This window comes from Nelumbo nucifera, chromosome 1 (genome assembly GCF_055504915.1).
Source record: "Nelumbo nucifera cultivar China Antique chromosome 1, China Antique-T2T, whole genome shotgun sequence".
Lineage (NCBI taxonomy): Eukaryota > Viridiplantae > Streptophyta > Magnoliopsida > Proteales > Nelumbonaceae > Nelumbo > Nelumbo nucifera.
This window is the reverse complement of record NC_142649.1, coordinates 198,075,027-198,089,149: the sequence shown is the minus strand read 5'-3', so window position 1 is coordinate 198,089,149 and position 14,123 is coordinate 198,075,027. Positions and strand designations below refer to the sequence as shown.

At 40.3% G+C, this 14,123-nt stretch overlaps 1 protein-coding gene across 3 annotated transcripts in view; it reads right to left on the bottom strand.

The window, feature by feature from the left end:
* Nucleotides 1–14,123, bottom strand: part of PRMT7 (protein arginine methyltransferase 7) — a 69,272-nt gene that overhangs the window by 21,337 nt on the left and 33,812 nt on the right. For all 3 annotated transcript variants that reach the window (XM_010265983.3, XM_010265982.3, XM_010265981.3), the window contains 2 exons: nt 13,593–13,829; nt 2,703–2,776 (listed from right to left, as the gene is read on the bottom strand). In XM_010265983.3, the coding sequence (XP_010264285.1) occupies nt 2,703–2,776; nt 13,593–13,829 (311 nt within the window). The remainder of the gene's footprint in view (nt 1–2,702; nt 2,777–13,592; nt 13,830–14,123) is intronic.

Here is a 14,123-nt window from a genome sequence, read left to right as displayed (position 1 = left end):
TAGTCTACAGGTAACTTCCTCCTCGATGTGACTATTAGCCTTCTTTAGCAAGAGGTTGTTTGTCTTCTCCACCCAATAGAAAGGTGCCGTATGTTCTTCCTAGATCCATGTCATCACCTTCTTCCTCCGCTTCCTCTCAAAGTTCTGCCTCCATTGTCGAAAGGATCCAGACTTTGTATGCCACACCTTCTACTTGAACTTCCACCATTCGAGGAACATTCTCTGGTTTTACTCCCAAAGTTTGAGGGAAGCTGCTTGAGGGTTGCTAGTATTAAGATTAGGCTTGTAAACAGTATTCGAAAATCCGAATTTGAATCCAAGATTCGGCATAATCAAATCGGGTATTCAGTCGAATTTGAATATACTTTTTTTACCAATTAATTAATATATATATATATATATGTATATATATATACATATATATAATATATATAAACAATAATTTTTAAGTAATGAGGGCATATAGGTAAAATCGATTAAGAGAGGGTGCTCGACCTTCAACTGAGTCATTCTATTCGATTCACCCAGCCTCTCAGACCTCTCATCTTCCTCTCTGAAGTTTCCAAAACCCTAAGTTCCTAACCCTTCGTTGCCGCCAAACTCAAACAAACACCACCACTAATGCCAGTGATCAAAGCATCCAGCACCAGTCACCAACCACCGCAGCACCATTGTCGCACACTGGCACTGTTGTATCAGTCTCTCTCAATCAGTTGTCCACTAGTTCGTTAGCTCGCTAGTTCACCGCCGCCTAACTCAAGCAAAGCAACCACCACTCCATGACTCCAGCAATCCAAGCGTCTAGCACCAATCATCGGCCACCATCATCTCACACTCGCATCAGCAAACCTATTCCAGCATCAAGTCGTTTTTCAGATTGTAGATTTGGAGTTTTAATCTGAAGCTCTAGTCTCATGTTAGTCATAGCGGAGACTTGCGATCGAATCCCACCTACACCTGGGTTGGAGGGGTTATGGGTTGGGGGATGGGCTACCCCCCCCCCTCTCCATTGTGTAGCCCTTCAAAAGATATCAAAAAAAAATTCTAAAGCTCTGGTACAACAATAGGATTCTTCATTCTTTCCACTTCCCCTTTCTCAGGTAACCCGAAAACCTAATCCAACATTTATATGTTTGTCTTATTTTTTCTTCAAGTTAGAACGATCTCTTTCGAGGTTTTGTTTCATACGAAGCTTGAAAATTTTATCATGGAATTAGAATGTCAGGGTTATGCTACAGAGCAAATTAATGGTCAAATTTGAATCGAATCGAATCGAATCGAATATTCAACTTGTACTCGAATTCGAATTCGAACTTGAGTTTTAGATATCTGTCGAATATCGAATCGAATTCAAATATCACGATTCGTAATTGGTTTCAAATTCAAATCTAGCTCGATTCAAATTCAACCCGTTTAAAGGCCTAATTAAGATATTCAAGCTCCCCACCACATAATTGTGTGATTTTTTTGGAATGTCGAGTTCGCCTAGAGATGGAAAAGAAGTCCCACGATTTCACCCAAGGATTCTCCCCCAGAGCAATTGAGTTCAAGCTAGGGCTCCAACGCTAGACATTGATACAACCTTCTTTCATTTGAATCTACAAATGGAAGTCATTCAAAGGGAGCGGGAGCTCCAAGAATGCCTTGTGGTTTTGCAAGGACACGGCCAAAGTAATAAACCATCCTTTTGTTTCTTGTTTCCACTTCAAAATACTTTCCATAACTCTTTAGACTCCTCCACTCTTGTACTCTAAACAACTTGCAAGCCCCTACTACGAAACACTTGAACCATTATAGGTCTCCTTCCGCCAAAAAAAAATGTAGCTTCTCCCCTTCTCACAACTTCAATGCCTCTAACTTCTTTGTTCTTGTTTCTTCAGTGATGAAGTCCTTCACTTCTATCATCACTTGCTTTCTCCATCACCTAGCCTGCTCAAAAGTTCTTTCTCGTGCTTTCTCCATTGGAGGAGTCCTCTTGTTCTTAAACTTCAAAACTGCATGGCCAAACAATTGTATCCCAAAATCTAGGGCTCCATTTATCCTTCTCCGTGTGTTTTGAGAGACTTATCATTCAGGGTGACTCTCAAAATGAGATAAATTAGACTACATGAGCAAATACAAATGCCTAAAGGTCAACAAACACTCTAGTACTAGATCAAAGAAGCATCATCTATGGTTGTTATCCTATATTGAACCTCATTAAGATGAATTAAACCACCAATTTAGTGCCATTAAACTTTCCAAAAGGTGAGTGGTGTGGAGTTGTTTTCAGGCCCACCTTGCAAGGAAAGCTGTACTTCTAAGCCCATTTTCAAGGGCTTGAGCTTACCCTAGCTTCTTTCTGATATTCCTAAAGGGATTGTATCTACTCCCTTTTCTTCATTGATGCAATTGTTTTATTGTCACTGGAAAGAAAAAGAATAAGAACTTTTGGTTGCAATTATCCTGTTTTTTCTTTCTCAATTCATAAATAACTTTATACACATTTAGTAAACAATAAACATAACATGGATTAAGATTCCTATGGTGCTTGTTTCAGTTCAAATATGTTTAAAAGATATATTGAGGTGGTTAGTAAGGCAAATAACTTGGGATAAGTCACTATCAATAAGATTAGCACATCCCTACTAAAATGAAGTTCAGCTGGTTTGCACAAAGATAATGGGAACCATGCAAAAATCATTTAAGTGTATATTATTTACCAAAAGCGTAAATTTTCCCATGGAAGCTTCCCTTCATTTCCATAATAAAATGGCTCTCCAATTAACAGGTCAACCTATAGAGGAAGATGAAAATAATTTAGTTAATCAAATCAAATAATAAATGTTTCTTTTTGGTGAGTAAATAATATATGGTTGACCACAGAACAGTTGTGTGAGTCCTATTCTTCAAAAACAGTTATATGTGAGTTGAGGCTTAAACCAATGCACACTGGACTTGGATCAATGACAAATAGAAGATGGGTTTCATACATTTGTTGAAGGATATCTTGTTGCATGGCAAAGCCAAAAAAAAAAGTTGACACTTGTATAAAGCAAAATACAGAGCCTTGGCACTTGGAGCTTGTAAGTTGCTTCAAGTTGATGTTTATCAAACAATTTGGATGTCCTGTAGAAGGACCAATGAGCTTGTATATGATAACAAGGCCACCATTAGCACTACGCATGATCTCGTAATAGCATGATTAAACCAAACACATTGAAATTGATCAACATATTGTTTGTGAGAACTGAGAAGGCAGCTTCACGTTTAAGAGATCCATTTGCTATTTGTAAAGATTGATGATTAATTAGTTGATGTGTTGACAAAATCTATTGGCAAATCTTAGTTATTTGAAGCACATGACAAGCTGGACATGCAAGACATTTATGCTTCATCTTGAAAGGGAGTTCTGTCAAAGTGTTGTTATGTAAAATCTTACTTATCTTAAGTGAGGGTATACTTTTAACTATACCTTCTTTTTCTTATTAGTAATAAAGGTGTGAAGAAACAATTTGACCTCCATGCCATTAAACCAGATAGGCGGTTGGAAGACCAAGGATGGCATTGTATCATAAGCTTCAAGACAAGTTATGCCAATGGTTTGGTACAATATCCTCTGAACACACTTGGTGATATAAGAACCACCTTGTAGACGTTCTTGCAACCATGGAAAACTCATGAGAATTTAACATTGAGTAAGCTGCTCCCTATAGAAACCCTTTCCCCATATTTTCTTTAAACCCACTATTGATGTTCCAAATAATTTCTTAGTTATAACACTTTATTGATATCCCTTGCTATTTTCACCCTTGTGCAGGTGTGAGCTTGTCAAATTCATTAATAGGAACCCAAATAGCACTCATTTGGACAATATGAGAAGAATGGAATGCAAGAATCTTTAAAGTGCTGGAGAGAAGCAAAGAGACAATTGTAGATGTCAACTTGCTCTCTTTTTTATAGACAACAAGATTGGTGAAGCCCGTGAGAGTTGATACCAAAAGTTAATAATTTAGAAATGGATATGTAGTTCTTGATCTACTAATATGATTGCCAGTCTGAAAAAGAAACAACTTAAAGAAAATTGATCAAGCCCTTTCTTGCTCCATGCTTTTCTTGTTACTCTAACAGAATATAATCATAATTCAGATATAGACGCAATGAACCACAAAGAACAAGTTGGGTGATCTGTTCATAGTCGGCCTGTGTTCTGATGTAGTTTCAGCAAGAAACAAAAGAAAGAAAAGGGAAAAAGAATAGAAGAAAGCAGGGGAGAAGAGAAGAAGAATAGAAGAAGGTGCAGCTAATAAGTCTGCTGTGTCTGCCATCCACTCTCTCAATTAGTATTTATATGTTTCTAAAATAAAACAAAAAAAAAACAGTACAGAAACATAAATACCACTGCCGCCCAAGTAACTCTAACAGCAATATAACAGCCACTAAAAACATAATAAAAAGCTAACAGCAACTATAGTAATTAATTTACTGCACCATTTCTCCACACTCCCCCTCCTCAAGTTAGGAATAGATATTGGTCATTCCCAACTTGCATAAGTCTGTCTCTAACTTGTTTTTTGTAACTGCTTTGGTAAAGAGGCCAGCAAGCTGCATATTGGAGGCAACATAGGGAAGGCACACTTTGTTAGAGCCGGCTGTACAAGGGTAGTATAGTCCTTTTATGTTTAGTTATATATGTATTGTTCAGCTGAAGTGGCTCTCAGTTAAGTGAGGGCACAATGGTAATTCTTGTATATCTTATAAGAGTATAAGTAAAAGAAGGGCTGACTAGAGGGATTTGAATTTTTCTCTCTAGTTCAGCTGTGACCTTTTCTCCTTCTTCTTCTCCTTTGTCTCCTTCTCTCTCTTCTTCTCCTCTTTCTTCTGATCTGAACTTATACAACATCTAGTCTGAGTTTTATCATGGTATCAGAGCCACGATAATCAGTTCAGATCAGTCATCTCCTTTTCTCTCTGTTCTGTGCATTCCTTTCTAGGGTTTTGCAGAATTATCATTGATACTTAGAGAGTTTTCCAGAAAGAAAGAAAAGGACTGGTCGTTTTCTCCTTCGGGGGTTTCCATGCCTCCAGTGAGTGCAATCGTTGTGGTTTTGTGTGGTTGGTAGAAAACCCTCTACTCGGAAATTCGAAGAGGGCTGGTTTTGTGATGGTGATAGTGCAGACTTGGTACCCTCTACTCGACAGGTACATGATCTTCGAACTAAGTTGTGGTATGTAGCAAGTTTTTTTTATATGTTGCAGAACTGAATATCCTATTCGTGAGGTGTGTTGTGAGGGTTTCTAGTACTGACAGTAGACGGCAACAGTAGTGCTGTTGCTAAGAGTGGTGAACAGTTGTGAATATTGTTGTTGAAACAGTGGTGAATAGTTGTGAGTGTTGTTGCTGAAACCTGGTACTAGGAACCCTAGTGGTGTTCAGTCGTTTGTGTGGAGTGTGGTGATTCATTAGGGCAGTAGAGTAACAATTTAGTGGTACAGCTTCCCATTGTTTTCTTGTGCAGTCATGGGAGACAACAGTGAATACAAATCAACTGTGATGGTGCCTTCTGATTATCTGAATGTGCAGATGACCTCTATAAAACTGAATGGTGAGAATTATGTCCCTTGGGCTAAGTCTGTTGAAGTTTTCTTGAAAGCCAAAAAGAAAGTGAAACATGTGAGGGAAGATAAACCCCCAATTGATTCTCTGGGATATGATGAATGGGAGTAGGAGGATTCTCAAATTAAGACTTGGCTATGGAACAGCATGGAGTCCAAAATTAGTGTGAACTTCATGTTTTTAGATACAGCCAAGGAAGTCTGGGATCACGCAAGAAAACTATATTCTAGACAAAATAACACTACTACGGTTTACCAACTGTACCAAGAGTACTTCAATCTGCAACAAGGGAATCAAAGTCTTGAGGACTATTATGCCAGTATGAGAAATTTACGAAATGAGTTGAATGTTTATCATCCTCTTACACCCAATGTCAAAATTCAGCAACAACAGAGAGAGCAGTTGGATGTGACCAGATTTTTAGTAGGGCTGAAGTCTGAGTATGAACCCATAAGGGCACAAATATTAGGTGGATCTACTCTTCCCTCTCTTGAGGAAGTGTTTGCTCGTATTCGAAGGATTTCAGTTGGACCCACAGAGACTTCCACTATGTCAGATAGGTCTGCATTTGCAGTTACGAGAGGGCGAGGTCGTGGTGGTAGAGGAGGTCAACATGGTCGTGGTAGTGGTGGTGGCATGTATAATCGTGGTGGTCGTCGTGTTGGAGGACGAGACTCAAGGGGAGTTCGTGGTAGGGGACGTGGTAATACTCAGAGAAGGTGTACTCATTGTGGTATGGAGGGACATACTATCAACTTTTGCTATGATCTACATGGCCCACCTTCAACCTGGGCAAATCATGCAGCTGTAAATGGTGGTAGCTCAAGACAAGACTCTCAAGTTACTAATCAGATCCCCACTACAGCTACAGATGCTTCCAAAAAGGAGATGGTCAGTGTTTCACGGGATGAGTATGAGTGGTTCATTCAGGGTACATCTCAACAGAACACGGCTACCCTTGCACACACAGGTATGGCTTGTACGGCATCCACACCTTCCCGTTGGATTATAGATTCTGGAGCTTCTAATCATATGACTAGAACTCCAAGTGTGTTTTCATCCATTTCTCCATCCTCCACTTCCCAATTTGTTACTCTTTCCAATGGCTCTACATCAGCCATACGTGGTGTTGGTAATGTTGACACAAACTCATTATCCCTCTCCTCAGTTTTATATGTTCCCAAGTTTCCCTTTAACCTGATGTCTGTTAGTAAATTGACTAAGTCTCTTAATTGCTCAATAACTTTTTACCCTTCCTCTTGTGTGTTTCAGGATCTCAAGACGGGGATGAAGATTTGGTGGAGGGCATGAAGCTGGAGGACTGTATTATCTTGATGGAGGTGGTTCGGCAACAGCTCTCCAGTCATCTCTCTCCCCTCATCAGTGGCACTACAGACTTGGTCATCCGTCTCTTAGAGCTCTTCAGTTGCTTGTTCCGTCATTGAGTTGTCTTTTTAATTTAAATTGTGAATCGTGTTAGTTTGGGAAACATCATCGTGTCTCCTTTGGTCCTAGAGTTGATGGTCGTACATCAAGTCCTTTTTCTTTAGTCCATTCGGACATCTGGGATCCAAACAGAGTAGTGTCTTATAATGGTTACAAGTACTTTGTAATTTTTGTTGATGATTATTCAAGGATGTCATGGCTTTACCTTATGAAAGAAAAGAGTGAATTGGTTTCTATCTTCCTGAAATTTTATGTTGAAATTCGCAATCAATTTGGTGTACATATTAAAATTATTCGTTCTGATAATGGCCGCGAGTATTTTTCCACACCCTTTCAAGAATATTTGGAACAACATGGCATTATCCATCAAACCTCATGTACCTACACCCTTCAACAAAATGGGGTGGCTGAAAGAAAGAACCGTCACTTTTTGGAAACTACTCAGTCCCTCTTACGTCAGATGAATGTCCCCAAACCCTTTTGGAGTGATGTTGTACTTACATCATGCTTTCTTATTAACCGCAAGCCCATGTTTATCCTTGAAGGTCAATCCCCTTTCTCTATTTTGTTTCCCACGTTGTCTCCTTTTCCCCTTACTCCTAGAGTTTTTGGATGCGTGTGTTTCATTCATATTCTTGGGCCTAGAATGGACAAGTTAGATGCTAGATCCACTAGGTGTGTCTTTCTTGTCTATTCCAGGACTCAAAAAGGGTATAAGTGTTATAATCCTCGTTCTCGACGTTCTTTTGTGTGTTCTGATGCTACATTTTTTTAGTATGTTCCTTTCTTCTCCGAGTCAGATAATTCTCCGTTGCCATCACCCCCTCTTCCAGTTCCTATTGAGATCCCGTTCCTCTTGTTCCAGTTGTGACCCAGTCTTTGCCTCAAGTGCAGCTACCTGAGAGAGGACCACCTATCTAGCAAGTGTATACACATTGTCAGGCAATGGCTCCTCCCCCAGCTTCATCACCGTCAATAGATCCGGCAGTTGTTCCCACCCCAGCCCCAACCCCAAGTTCTGACCTAGATCTTCCTATTGCTTTGTGGAAAGATAAACGTTGTTGCACTCTCCACCCCATTTCCATTTATGTTTCTGTATCTCACCTCTCGGCTTCACATCGACAATTTGTTTCTATGTTATCCTTTGTCTCTGTTCCCAAGGATGTCCAGGAAGCCCTCACTTCTCCAAGGTGGCACCAAGCAATGGAAGAACTCTCGGCCCTGACTCGTACTCATACGTGGGACCTCACCACTCTTCCGCCTGGTAAGCATGTTGTCGGTTGTAAGTGGGTGTACACGGTTAAATACTTACCTGATGGGAGTGTTGAATAGTTGAAAGCTCGGTTAGTTGCCAAGGGTTATTCACAGCAGTATGGTATTGATTACACAGACACCTCTCCGGTTGCCAAAATTGGGTCAGTTCGTGTTCTGATTTCTCTTGCTGCTATGTTTGATTGGCCCTTGTTTCAGCTTGACATCAAGAATGCTTTTTTACCTGGTGAACTTCTTGAAGAGGTGTACATGGAGCAACCACCAGAGTTTGTTGCTTAGGGGGAGGGTGAGAAGGTATGTAGACTTAAGAAAGCTATTTATGGACTTAAACAATCTCCCCGTGCATGGTTTAGGAGATTTAGTGAAGTGGTGAAGAAGTTTGGAATGAAACAGTGTCAGGTTGACCATTCCGTATTCAGCTATGAATCAAATGCTGGGAAGATTCTCTTGGTGGTATATGTAGATGACATTGTTATCACAGGCAGTGACAGACCAGGGATTGACAGGTTGAAGACTTGCATGATCACTTCCAAACAAAGGATCTTGGAAAATTAAGATGCTTCCTAGGGATAGAGGTTGCGAGGTCCAAGAATGGTATTAATCTGTGTTAGAGGAAATATGTTCTTGATCTGCTAGAAGAAAAGGGTTGTTGGGTGCCAAACCAGCTGAAACACCTATGGAACTGAATGTTAAATTGGGTAGTGATACAAGTGAGGAGTTCGAGGATCCGGGAAGGTACAGAAGGTTGGTGGGTAAGCTTAATTACCTAACCATCACTCGACCTAATATCTCATTTGCAGTCAGTGTGGTGAGTCAGTTTATGCAGAACCCTCGAATCCCACACTGGGAGGCAGTCCTAAGGATTGTGAGGTATTTGAAAGGTGCCCCAGGTTGTGGTTTGTTATATAAGAGTGGAGAAAGTCTTGAGATAGAGGGATACATGGATGCTGATTGGGTCGAGTCCATATCTGACAGAAGGTCCACTACAGGGTATTGCACTTTTCTTGGTGGGAACTTAGTGACATGGAAGAGTAAGAAGCAGACAGTGGTAGCAAGAAGCAGTGCAGAGGCTGAATATAGGGCTATGGCACACACAACATGCGAACTAGTGTGGTTGAAGCATCTCCTAGAGAAGATGGGATACTCGATTGACACTCCTATGAAGCTATACTGTGATAATCGAGTTGCAGTTCATATCTCCTCTAATCCAATGTTTCATGAAAGGACGAAGCATATAGAAGTGGATTGCCACTTTGTACGTGAGAAGGTGCTTAGTGGAGTGATAAGTACAGCATATGTGAACATAGGAAATCAATGGGCAGACCTGTTTACCAAAGGGTTGAATCGGAGAAGAGTGGACTACATATGTAACAAGCTGGGACTATATGACATATACTCACTAGCTTGAGGGGGAGTGTTATAGTCGGCTGTACAAGGGTAGTATAGTCCTTTTATGTTTAGTTATATATGTATTGTTCAGCTGATGTGGCTCTCACTTAAGTGAGGGCACAATGGTAATTCTTGTATATCTTAGAAGAGTATAAATAAAAGAAGAGCCGACTAGAGGGATTTGAATTTTTCTCTCTAGTTCAGCTGTGACCTTTTCTCCTTCTTCTTCTTCTCCTTCGTCTCCTTCTTCTCTCTCTTCTTCTCCTCTTTCTTCTGATCTGAACTAATACAACATCTAGTCTGAGTTTTATCACACTTCCTGAGAGGCAACTCTTTCTCTAATAAAGTGTTAGTCTACCTCAATATGTTTGGTTCTATCATACTGTATTGGATTATGAGCATTATTAATAGCGGCCCGATTATCACAATACAGCATAAGGGGCCTTTCGTATTCAATCTCTAACTCCTCAAGTAGGGATCTTAGCCATAACACTTCAGCCACACCATTAGTCATAGATCTGTACACTGCTTCAGCACTGGAGCGGGAAACTACATTTTGTGTCTTACTCCTCCAAGAAACAAGATTACCCCCAACAAGGGCATAGTAGCCTGAAGTAGATGTATCATCAACACATCCAGCATAATCTGCATCAGTGTATACCTCTATCTTCATGTGACCATTATTCTTGATGAGTATACCTCCGCTTGGACACCTCTTCAAATAGGCAAGTATCCGCTCGACTGCAAGGAGATGGGATGTTCTAGGAGACTACATATACTGACTAACAACACTAACAACATAAGAAATATCAAGACGTGTTAGGCAGAGGTAGAGAAGCTTTCCAACCAGTCCTTGATACATTCCTTTATCTTCAAGTGGCTTAACCCCTACTGCATTTATCTTATGATTTGGCTCAATTGGTGTGTCTACTAGTTTAACTCCCAATTTTCTAGATTTCCTTCGGAGAGGAAGATATCATGCTTAGACCCGGCTACTTCAATTCCCAAGAAATATCACAAATCACCTCGAACTCCTTACTAAGTTAACTCCTTCAGAGAATTAATCTCATCACTATCACCGCCTGTCACCACAATATCATCAACATACACAACCAAAAGAGTTAAGGCTGAACCTGTTTTCTTGATAAAGAGAGTGTGATCAAATTGAGCCTGCACATAATCAAATTTCTCCAAGGCAAGTCCGAACCTGTCACACCTTGCCCTTGGAGACTGCTTGAAACCATACAAAGCCTTCTTCAGCTGACAAAATTTCTTTCCAAAATCCCCAGCATAGAAACCCTAAGGCAACTCCATATATTACCTCTTCCTATAGATCACCATTCAGGAAAGCATTTTTAACATCCATCTAGAACAACAGCCATGAGAAGTTTGCAACAAGTGACAACAACACTCTGGTAGTGTTAATTTTTGCAACTGGTGCATAGTTTCTACATAATCAATACCATAAGTTTGCATGTATCCCTTAGCAACCAGTAGGGCCTTGTACCTTTCAATTGAACCATCTGCATTGTACATAATCAATACCATAAGTTTGTCAGAGCATCCATCTCAACTTTCACCACTTCCTTCCACTCAAGTACTACCAAGGCTTCCTGTACTATTTTGGGAATGGGTATAGCAGCAATGGTTACCCAAAAGGATTTATATGAAGGTGAAAGGTGTTCATAAGAAAGAAACTAGGAGATGGAATGGGCAATAGATAAGGTGCAACGTTGTTTCCCTTTGTATATGCAGAGAGACTGAGCTGAATGGGCCCTAATATTTGTTTTTATGTTTAAGTAGTGTTCTATCTGTTTTATGAGTTAATGGGCTTATTAAGATTAATAAAAGATTAGTGAAGGGAGAGAGAAACCCATCGAACTCTCTTCTTCTCCTCCATCTTCTTCTATTCTGCAATAACCTTCTTTTCTCTCTCACTTTTCTTTTTTTTTATCAGGTTTGAAGGACAAATTCACAGCACCTTTGACTAATCTCCTTAAGAAGAACCAACCATGGCATTGGACGAGAGAATGTCAAGAGGCCTTTGAGGGCTATTGGCCTAGTTGGTAGAGGGTTTGGAGAGTTAGAATCTAGCCGAAAATTGCCAAGAATTGAAGCTGTATTTTTCTGCCCAAAACCCTAGCCGACTAGTGAGATTTCAAGTTACAGGTTAAGGATAAGGATTGGGTGTGGCGCTTAGGGCTTGGGAGGTGTAGTTTGATCCCCAGAAGTGTGCGGTTGAGATTTGAAGAAGGTTGGTAAGCTCTGGTAGGAGCAGCTACTTCTCTCTTCCTTCCCGAACGTCGGGTGCAGTGAAACCCTAGTTTTTGAATCTCTAGGTATTGTACTGACCTCAGTTAGGTATATAAAGATTGAAAAACTAGTTTTTTTTTATTTTCGTATGATCAATGGAGCAATCTGGAAGTGAAATGAAGCAGATGCCGGTATCCAAGGTTGGTCCGGTAGATTCCTTTTTGATTAGTGAGACCATAATTAAACTAGATGGAACCAATTACCTAGCTTGGGCACAATCCATAATCCATACAGATTTATGTTTGAAGTAGAGGTAAACTAGGGTATCTCACAGGTAGTAAGGTGAAATTATGACTAGATGGAACCAATTACCTTCTCCGTCCACCCTTGAACTCTCACGGCTAGCCTTTCGAACTCCATCTGGTATTCTTTTACTAATCCCACCTGCCACAGCTTTGCCAAATTTTCATCAAGATCTTCGAATCCAGATGATCCAAAACGGACAGTCACGGCGTTCGTGAAGTCTGCCCAGGTTTGACGAGGGTGCCCCCTTCTGTACCATTGAAACCAGAGGATAGCTTCCCCTTCAAGATGCGTAGAAGCCAGAGCTACCCTATCTTGCCCCGGTGTTTCATGGTAATCAAAATACCTTTCAGCTCTGAGAATCCAGGGAGTTGGGTCGCCGCCTGAGAAGATGGGGAAGTCGATTTTGGCTATTATTGTTGCCGCCCCTGTTCTGCGGCTGTTTTCATTACTGCGCTCTTCTTTGCTTCCTCTATCAATGTTCGTTGCCTCCTGCTCCAATCGAAGGAGGAGAGCAGTGAAGCCTTCCTTCATTTCTTTGAGATCTAAAGACATTCGATGGATCTCTACCTCCATCTGATCCATTTGGGTGTCTACTAACGTGTTTCTTGTGTTGGTCATGCTGGCTCTGATACCAAATTGTTAGGAACCTGCCTAACTCAGGGCTCTTCGAGGGGCCAACCTCCTGAATTCTTGGAAGAAGAGAGAGGAAAAGAGAGAGAGAGAGGGAGAGAGAGAGAGTTTAATGCTGAAACAATCAATGTCCTATTCCCTTTCCTGCTCTACTACTTGTAGTTTTACAATCTTGATTGTTACAGTTGTTACAAGTGGATTGTTAGTTGTGCTGACGTGGCCTCCTCTTGTAAAACTGCTTAACTGCCTTATGTTGGTTTGTTCCAGCAGTCTTGACAGTTCTGATGTAGTTTCAGCAAGAAACAAAAGAAAGAAAAGAGAAAAAGAATAGAAGAAAGCAGGGGAGAAGAGAAGAGAAGAGAAGAGAAGAAGAATAGAATGATAAGGGTGCAGCTAATAAGTCTGCCGCCCACTCTCTCAATTAGTATTTATATGTTTTTAATATAAAAAACAGTACAAAGACATAAATACCCCTGCCACCCAAGTAACTCTAACAGCAATATAACAGCAACTAAAAACATAATAAAAAATTAACGGCAACTACAGTAACTAATTTACTACACTATTTCTCCACAGAACTTAAAGTTGATGCTCATCTAAGGTAAAGAGGAGATCTTATGGAGCAAAGACATAAAGGTTAAGGTAGTGATTTGTCAACTTACAGATTCATATTGGCATACCACTTACATTAACACATTACCTTTTTCTGATCGGTATCATCTGTAGTCAAACATGTTGGTCTCTTCCCAAGAACATTAACACGATTAATAGAGAAACCATTTGCATCAGCTACAGCTTGTAAATATTGGGCACCCTTCTCTTGTAGCCCTGGAAATACTGATATTATATTTGAGGATGGTGAAAGATTTGCAAGAAGAATTGTTAAGAACACACTATCATCTGCAACAACGCACAAGGGGGAAACCTTCTTCTGCAACTGCAAAAGAATATATCGTTATCAATAGGCTGTGCTTACCATCACAATATTAAATAGTACAAGATCATATAAATTGCCAATGTCTATCAGAGTACCTAAAGTGAATAATATGTACCAGTGGTAAAAACTGAAATGATAGAAATGCAGTATCATACATGAGCTTATCATATGCACTTGCTGGTGGCAAAAAGGTATTTTGTAAGAGAAGAGGAATGGAGACAAGGGGCAATGAAAGGTGCGCAGATCTGATTCAAGAGTCATCTAGTCATCTAGTCATCTAGTCATCTGATGGAA